Source organism: Fusarium phalaenopsidis, assembly GCF_050370095.1.
Source record: "Fusarium phalaenopsidis strain FUZ10S chromosome Unknown contig_32296, whole genome shotgun sequence".
NCBI lineage: Eukaryota > Fungi > Ascomycota > Sordariomycetes > Hypocreales > Nectriaceae > Fusarium > Fusarium phalaenopsidis.
Window position 1 is genome coordinate 845,104 of NW_028145408.1, and position 9,914 is coordinate 855,017.

At 27.5% G+C, this 9,914-nt stretch overlaps 1 protein-coding gene across 1 annotated transcript; it reads right to left on the reverse strand.

Annotated features, from left to right (window-relative positions):
* Positions 1-8,724: 8,724 nt before the first annotated feature.
* Positions 8,725-9,699, reverse strand: LRP88_05848 (Alpha/Beta hydrolase protein; the record flags this gene model as incomplete). Its single annotated transcript, XM_083242392.1, has 1 exon — positions 8,725-9,699. The coding sequence occupies one exon, from the start codon at positions 9,697-9,699 to the stop codon at positions 8,725-8,727; it is 975 nt and encodes a 324-aa protein (XP_083101328.1).
* Between the last annotated feature and the right edge of the window lie 215 nt (positions 9,700-9,914).

Consider the following 9,914-nt stretch of genomic DNA (forward strand, 5'->3'; position numbering starts at 1 on the left):
GATTAGCTTTATAATAGGCCTGATTTAGAGCGGGATAGTCGTCATAGGCGCAGAAAGGCGTAGAAGACTGAAATTAGTACAGCCTAGAGACCGGGAATGGGTTATAGTCATTCAGGCGATCAATGCGGAAGGCCGGGCTATCCAGCCGTTCATCGTGGTTATGGGCTAATATCACCTCGCCAATTGGTACCAAGAAAGTAACCTCCCGGGCGATTAGGCTATTGCGACGTCTCAAAATGGCTAGACCGATAACGAGATAGGTCTCGAGTGGCTAAAGCACTTCAATCAGCATATAACCAACCGATCAACTGGTCCCTATTATCTTCTGATCCTTGATAGCCATGAAAGTCACTACTTAGCCGACTTTAAGATATATTACGAGGAGAATAATATTATCACGCTCTATATACCGCCTTATTTATCTTATTTACTCTAGCCCCTTAATATTAATTACTTTAAGCTACTTAAAAAGGCTTATAATTAAGAAATAAAGTATCTAATTAAATACTTTATAATTTATATTTTAAAAATTAAATTCTTCTTAGCCTTTTATATTATATTTTAAGCTATTATAATAAAGAAAAATATTAAGGTAGTCTTTAAAGGGGCTAGGCTTATTTCTTTTAACCTAGAAAGTATAGTCTTAAAGCTTAATATATAGCTATAGACTTTAATACTTACTAAGGAGGAGGCTAGCCCCTTTAACCCTTAGGTCTTAAAGACCTTAAAGACTATCCTTAAGGCTTAATCTTAGTTTAAATACCTTAAAAAAAGAATTAAAAAGCATAAAAGTAACTCTCTTAAATTAATTCTAAAAGTATTAAAGTCTTTTTCTAAGGGAATAAAGGTAATTATATATAAAATAGTATTAATAAGGGCTAAGATCTAAGACCTTTAATAGGTAAATAAGGCATTAAGCTAGCAGCGAAGGGCAAAAAGGACTTACCTATAAAAAAGAGGGAAGATAACTCTAGATAAAGGAAGGTAAGTAATTAATTAAATAGATATTAGTGCATAGGTAGTAGCTAAATTGTCGAGAAGTGGTAATTAAGGAAGGTTAGCGCGACCGAGGGTTTAGCGCTATGGTATATATAATAAGTCTAGTTATAATATAAGAATATATTAAGTAATAATTAAGATATCTAGGGAAGAATATAATAAGTAGTTTTAATTAATTAAATAATTTATTATATTTTTATTATAATTTATATCTTAGAGGTTAAGATTTTTAATTTATATATTTATTTAATTTATATACTTATTAAGTATATTAATTAATTTTAATTAATTAAATAGCTTATTATATTTTTATTATAATTTTAGTCTTAGAGGTATAAGATTTTTATTTTACTTATTTAATTATCTTATTTACTTATTATATATATTATAACTTATATAAATATTAATAATATACTTAATAAGTGAGTTAATTAAATAAGTAAGTTAATTAGATAAGCGAGTTAATTACTTTTACCTTATAATATAAATTATATCTAAATCTAAAATTATTTTAAGAAATTTTAAAAAATTTAATTTATATTATTATAAGTTAAAAATTAAGTATTAGGTTTAATAAAAATTCTAAATTATTTATATTATTTCTTAAGATTTTTAAAAAATTTATTAATAAGTTATTTAAGGATTTCTTATTTATATTATTTTTTTAATTTTTTATTTTTAAAAATTAAAAAGATTTTTAAAAATCTAGAAAAATTATAAACTTATAACTTTTTTTTAATTAGATTTATAAATATATTATTTTTAAGCTTATAGCTATTTTAAACTAGTTTTTAAAAATTTAAGGTTTATAATTTTTAGGTATATAGTCTACTAATTAACTCACTTATCTAATTAACTCCCTTATTAACTATATTATATATTTTATTACTTATTAATTAAAAAACCCTTTTAGTCTTTTAAGTTTTTAAAAAAGCTCTTTAAGTATTTTTATAAATATACTTATATTTACCTTAAGTGCTTATTAAGTAACTTCCTTTAAGGTAAAAAATATTATAATATATAATATTTATAATATATATAATAAGCAAGCTAGTTAGATAAATAAGTTAGTTACTTTTCTTAACTCTTAAGATATAAATCGCTAAAAAAATATATTAAATTATTTAATTAATTAAAATTAATTATTATATTCTTCTCTAGATATCTTAATTACTACCTAATAGGTCCTTATATTATATCTAGTCTTACTATATACTTTATAATACCTTTCCCTTGGTCGCGCTAACCTTCCTTAACTATTACTTCTTAATAATTTAGCTACTACCTATAAATTAATACCTATCTAATTAATTACTTCCCTTTCCTTATTTATAGTTATCTTTTATTTATTTTATAATTATCTTTTTTTTACTTAGTGCTACTTACTAAGGACCTTATTTAATTATTAAAGAATTTAATTTTTAGACTTTAGTAATATTATTTAATATATTATTACCTTTATTTTTTTAAAAAATAACTTAAGAGCCTTAAGAATAGATATTAGGGAGCTACTTTAGTGCCTTTTAATTTATCTTTTAAGGTATTTAGACTAAGAGTTAGCCTCGAGGATAGTCTTTAAAGTCTATAAGACCTAAAGGTCAAAGAGGCTAGCTTCCTCTTAAACTAGTATTAGAGTCCGTAGCTACATATTAAGCTTTAATATAATACTTTTAGGGTCTAGAGAAATAAGCCTAGCCCCTCTAAGGCCCCCTTTAATATTACTTTCTATTATAGCGGCTTAGTAAGTAGTATAAAAGGCTAGAAAGAACTTAGTTTTAGAAAGGTAGGTTATAAAGTATCTAATTAAATACTTAATTTCTTAACTATTACCTTTCCTAAGTGGCCTAAAGCACTTAATATTAAGAGGCTAAAGTAGATAAGATAAATAAGGCGGTATATAAAGTATAATAATCTTATTTTCCTTATAATATATCTTAAAGTTAACTAAGTAATAGCTTTTATAGCTATTAAGAATTAAAAAATAATAGCGATTATTTAATTAGATATTTATATATTAATTAAAGTGCTATAGCTACTTAAGACCTATCTTATTATTAGTCTAGCTATTTTAAGTCATAGTAATAGCTTAATCGCCCAGGAGGTTACTTTCCTAATACTAGCTAGCAAGGTAATATTAGCCCGTAACTATAATAAACAGCTAGATCGCCCACCCTTTAGCATTAATAGCCTAGATAACTATAGCCTATTCTTAATTTCTAGGCTAGACTAATTTTAAGTTTTTATGCCTTTCTGCGCTTATAATAATTATTTTATTTATAATTATACTTATTATAAAGCTAATCTTATTAAAGTTATAGATATTAACTAAGGTAAAATTATATTTTATAATTATATTTATTATAAGGATAATATATATAATAAGCGAGCGCTATAGATAAGTAAGTACCGCACTTTTCCCTCCTATACCTAACTTTTTATTTAATTAATTAATTATTAACTACTAAATATATTAGACTTAAATACTAAGGCTAAAACGCTTCTTACCCTTTAAGCCCTTTAAAATAACCTAAAACTAAGCATTTAAAGCGCTATAGGGATATATAAGATTAATAAGCGGCGGCTATATCGCCGCTAGCAAGGCATTCAATCCCAACGCGATACTATCCCAAATTCACGCCGACTATCTAATCTAGAGGAATAAATCATAATTTAATTCATTCTTGACCTAGATACGCGAGGTTTTCCCCCGCGACTACGTGCTATTAAAGCAATAGCTAATTAACTACTTACTAACCGCGACGCGCTACCTATTAGTAAGCGCTAAGCTTCTAACTTTATTAAGTAATAAGAAAAGCTAAAGATATATTTTTTTTATAAATATAACTACTAGAGGGCTAAATATAAAGATTTAAAAGAAATCTAAAAGTAATTTTAGCTTATAGTAAATATAATCGCAAAGTATAATATCTAATTAGATAATATCTAGAACTTTAATAAGATTAGCTTCCTTATAGGTATAATTATAAGTAGAATAGTTATTATTAGCGCAGAAAGGCATAGTTAACTAAAATTAATATAGCCTAGAAGCTAGGAATAGAGTATAATAATTTAGGCAATTAATACAGAGGGCTAAGCAATTTAGCTATTTATTATAGGTGCGGGCTAATATTACCTCGCTAACTAGTATAGAGAAAGTAACCTCCTGGGCGATTAGACTATTATAACCTCTTAAAATAGCTAAACTAATAATAAGACCGGTCTTAAGTAGCTAAAGTATTTTAATTAGTATATAATTAAGTAATTAAATAGTCGCTATTATCTTTTAGTCCTTAATAGCTATAAAAGTTATTACTTTATTAACTTTAAGAGATATTATAAGGAAAATAAGATTATTATGCTTTATATACTGCCTTATTTATCTTATTTACTTTAGCCTCTTAATATTAAGTACTTTAGCCTACTTAAAAAGGCTTATAGTTAAGAAATAAAGTATTTAATTAGATATTTTATTACTTATATTTCTAAGACTAAGTTCTTCTTAGCTTTTTATATTACTTATTAAGCTATTATAATAAAATAAAATATTAGGTTTACTTTTAAAAGAGCTAGACTTATCCCTCTTAACCTAGAAAGTATAATCTTAAAGCTTAATATATAGCTATAGACTCTAATACTAATTAAGGAGGAGGCTAGGCCCTTAACCCCTTAGGCTTTAAAAACCCTAAGGATAATACTTAAGGCTAAATCTTAGTCTAAATACCTTAAAAGATAAATTAGAAGATATTAAAGTAGCTCCCTAGAGTTAATTCTTAAGGCATTAAAGTATCTTTCTAAGGGAATAAAGGTAATTATATATAAGATAATATTATTAAGAGCTAAGATATAGGATCTTTAATAGGTAAATAAAATACTAAGTTAGCGCTAAAAGGTAAAAAGAACCTAGCTATAAAAAAGAGAGGTAATAATAATAGAGAAAGAAAAGTAAGTAATTAATTAGATAGATATTAATATATAGGTAATAGCTAAATTATTAAGAAGTGGTAATTAAGGAAGGTTAGCGCGACTAGGAGTTTAGTACTATAAAGTATATAGTAAGCCTAGTTATAATATTAGAATATATTAAGTAATAATTAAGACCTCTGGGGAAGAATATAATAAGTAGTTTTAATTAATTAATTAATTTATTATATTTTTATTATAATCTTATTAAAGAGGGTTAAGAAAAATATAGCGCTTACTTATTTATAGCGCTTACTTATTATATATATTAAACTAATTATAAATAAGATTTAAATCTTTATATTTAGTTATTTTATAATTATATTTATAAGAAAAATAAGTCTTAAGGTCTAAGTATTATTTAATAAAGTTAGAAGCTTAGTGCTTACTAATAAGTAATAAGTCGCGGTTAATAAGTAGTTAATTAGCTATTTCTTTAATATTATATAGTCTTAGAGGAAACCCTCGTGAATCTAGGTTAAGAGTAAATTAAACTATAATCTATTCCTTTAGATTAGATAGTTTCCGCGAGTTAGGCATAGTATTGCATCGCGCAGGGTTGCTATTCTCTCGGTTAAAGAGAGTATTATAACAGACTTAATAAATCTTTGCGGCCTATTAGAGGCTTAATTTTAGGTTATTTTAATAAGCTTAAAGCGCAAAAAGGATATTTGCCTCGTTATTTAATTATAGCATATTATATAATTAAGGAGTATTTAATTAAATAAGAAAAGAAGAGGTTAAGGGATTTTTAACTAGTTTGCTTATCTAACTGGCTCGCTTATTATACAGGTTATATATATATTTATTTTTAATAATCTCTTAAGTAAGAATTATTAAATTAATAATAATAATTATAATATAATATATATAATAAGTATGTGCCGCATATATATATGCGCTATACTTATATTTTTACTTTAAAAATATATATATAGAAATTTCTTTAAAATTTAATTTAAGCTCTAATAAACTAAAACTAAAGAGTTAAGCTTATTATATAATATATAAGTTATAATAATTCTCTTATATTTTTTAAAAAAAAATATTACTAAGCTAGTATATATAATAAGCTATTCGCATTATTTAAACTACTATTTATATATAAAGGGCAATTTTTATAAATCTTAAAAAAATACTATATATTTTTATAATTATCTAAATAGCTAGAAATATTTTATTTAAAATTTTAGCTATTTTATAGCTAGTTTTTATAAATTAAAGATATTACTATTTTTACCTATATAATATAATACAGCGCATACTTACCTATAGCGCATACTTATTATATATATTAATATTATTTATTAATAATATAATTAATTCTTATATCTTTTTATCTTATTAATAATTATAATAAGATAATAATATATAAATTATTTTATAGCTTTAACTTAATTAATACTTATTATATTTTTATAATTTATTATATAAATTAATAAAAAATAAAATTAAATACTAAGTAGTTTTTTAGTTTATTTTTATTTATTTAACAGACTTAAGCCCTAGGGGCTATATAGTTTTTTTTATTAATTTAAAGCTAAGCTTTTATATAAGGTTTATATTAATAATATTATAAAAGACTAAAAAATATAGACTATAAGGTCTAAATAAGGTATAGGGTAGGTAATTAAAATAAGAGGAGAATAAATAGAGGATTTAGTTCTTATAAAAAGCTAATTAGCTAGATAAGGGATTATAAGCTAATAAAAGTAGGTTATAAGATAGATAAGATTATAGGGTAAAAGGCTAGCTCCTAATTAGTCGTCTTTATACTTATATTGCTTTTTATATATAAAGATCTAAGGAAGTAAAACTATTCTAAGGGAAAGCTATTTTTTTATAACTAATAGCTTGGAATCTATTAGCCCGATTTAGATAAAAGCTATACCGCTAAATAGCTCTTTTCCAAGGCCTTTTAATTATATATAGTATATATTAATCGGATAGCTAATAGCTGGGCTATTGTATAAAAAAGATAAAACCTAAAGGGTTTTATATTCTAAGTATTAGAAACCAGATAGAAAATACCTATATAAGAAGACCGGCTTTAATAGAGTTATCAGGCTTGGAATAAAGCCCTAAGTCCGGGTCACGTGACTTACCCTATATATCTGGAATGACCTAGGAGGGAAGTTTATATAGCTCTATGATATCTCGCCTATATAAGCAGCTATAACTTAGGTAAGTATATTATTAAATAGCGCTAGTAGTATACTATAGGGTAGCAAGTTATTAGACGTATATTTTATAAGCTAAATTTCCTAGAATTATTTATATAAAAGACCTTTCTTATAAAAGTCTTTAATAATAAGTTAAAAATAAAATAATATCTTTAATATCTCTATTAAAAGGTATTAATTTAAAAGGTTTAATAGCTTCCCTAATATCCTTAATAGGTATTGCTACTAAGGGTATTACTTGCGGTAGTAGTTATTAATTAACTTATACCTAAAGCTATTAAACTAGAGTCTTAAGCTATTAGATCTTAGTAGCTATTTTAGTATTACTAGTTAGGATAATATAAGCTAGGGGTTAATTATTATAAGTACTGTTTAATATATTAGTAATAGTATAATATTACTTAGGGTAATATTAGTAATATATTAAATAAAAGCTCTTAATATATAATAATTATAAGGTTTCTAAGGGATAAACTAGTTATATTAGGTTTATATTAATAAAAAATTAAGTTATATAATCTAAGGCGAGGGTATATATTATATTTAATAATATACTTAAGGTATTAAATATAACTAAGTTATATTAATAACTAAGGTAGCTAATATCTAATAGAGTACTAATAAATACATTTTATATACTTAATGCTAGCTTATAATTATAAGTTATGGCTTATAGTAAGCTGTGAGCCCGGACCGTGATCTATTATAGTGGCTCATAGTATATACCTTAGAACCGTGAGTCACTTATTATGATTAGCCAGATCTACTAATAGCACGTGACTAAGGTTAGTGCTATAATAAAACTTAGGTTATTTTAAAGGGCCTAAAGTATAAGAAGTAATTTAGCCTTATAATTACTAAATAATATATTAAATAATTAGGAATTAATTAATTAATTAAAGAAAATAGAGGTTAAGGGATTTTTAATACACTTGCTTATCTAGTGTACTTATTATATATATATATATTAATAATATTTTTAATATATTAAATTAATTATATATATATAAAGGTATTTTCTTAATAAGTTAATATATATAATAAGTATATATTATAGATAAGTATATATTATAGATAAGTATATATTATATCTATATTATATACTAAAAATATAAAATCTTAGGCTTAATAAAAATAGCTATAAAATAGCTAGAGACTTAAAAAAAGATTTTCTATTATTTAACTATTAAGTAAATTATCTATAATTTTCTTATATATTTTTTTTTAGAAAATCCCTTTATAGAGAAATAACTAATTATATAGTATAAATATATGTTTTTTAAAAGGCTTAGTAAGTAATTTTTTTTTATAAAATCTAGAAAACTATTTTTATATTTCTAGTTATCTAATAAAGCTAACTCTAGGCTTTTAGCCGTTTTAAGATTAAATTAAATTTTCTAGAATTTTTTAAATAACTTTTAAAAACAGGTAAAAACACTAAGAAATATCAAAGTATCACACATACTTGTCTGTGACACATGCTTATTATGTACGTTAAGTTATATATTAATCTCTTATTAATTATGCTTATAGCTTACAATGGCTTAGCTAGCTAGCTTATATTCTTATATATATATATATTTTAAATAATATCCCAGAACTTACCTACTTCGACTCCTACCTCTCTCGCTCGTTCCCTCACAACACCATGTCCGACCTGCGGGACCACAATCACATTAGAAAAGCCATGATCGCTCAATTGCTTCTCAGAGCACAAGCTATCCAGCTCGCCTAGGACCGCCAGAGCCGGGATCCCAGTTCCTGCCGCTTTGGTAAACTCAGCATGCCTGTCCATAACCCCACCGTCTCTCACGATGGCAACTACAGAAGCGGTATGCCCAGGATGCTTGCGCATCTGCCACTCCCTGACGGCTTCGGCAACAACCTCACCCTTCTCGACGCGCTTCTCCCAGTCCGCCGGCACAGTCAACTCGCCGCCTTCAAGCCACTTGACCACCCACTTCCTTGCTGCGGCTTCGTCACCGCCGCGTAAGTAGCCCTGCTCCTCGGCCGAGAAATTGTTGAAGCGAAGGAGGCCAGCCGGGGCAACAAGCGTGAAGCTCTGCACTCGCGATGGCCGCGATGCAACGTATCCAGCTGTAAGTGCTCCGCCAAAGGAATACCCCACAAGATGGGCTGAAGGCCACTCCAAATGGTCAAGCAGATCATCAAGCAATTGATGAAATAGTCCTGCTTCATGTGGGACAATAGGTGTGTCGCTCAGACCGTGGCCCCAGAGGTCGACAAGCACGAGATGTGCGTTTGGGAATGATGTATGGAGCTCCCGTGCGAGTGGCAGCATGCCAAGAGCCGGGGTCTGCACGCCATGAATAAGAAGCACACGGCTAGACGTGCTTGAATCATCGCCGGTCGACGAGGGAAGTAGCTCATAGTATGCAGCTTTTCCCGTCGCCGTGTTGAGAAACTTGGCGGGTGGGAGAAGTGCACCAAAAGTCTTAGTGAAGACTTCCTCAGATGGGCCGGAAATAGGTGCTTGGGGTGATGCCACATCCCCTCCAGGGCGTGGGAGAATGAGTTGGTCCGGGTTGGAGCACATGCTTGTACGAGTGTTGCTGATCGGGCGGTACGGAGTACAGTACAAATGAAATTGAGACTGCGTGTGGTGTGTTTGTCAGATATGCTGTCAAACAAAGGGCGCATGCTTATTCCCGCTAATCGAATAAGGGCTGTTCAGGGGTTGCCAAAGATAAGAGATTCTCTGGCCAATGGGTGTACACCGCTGCGGATATGTACGGTCGACCATAACAACGC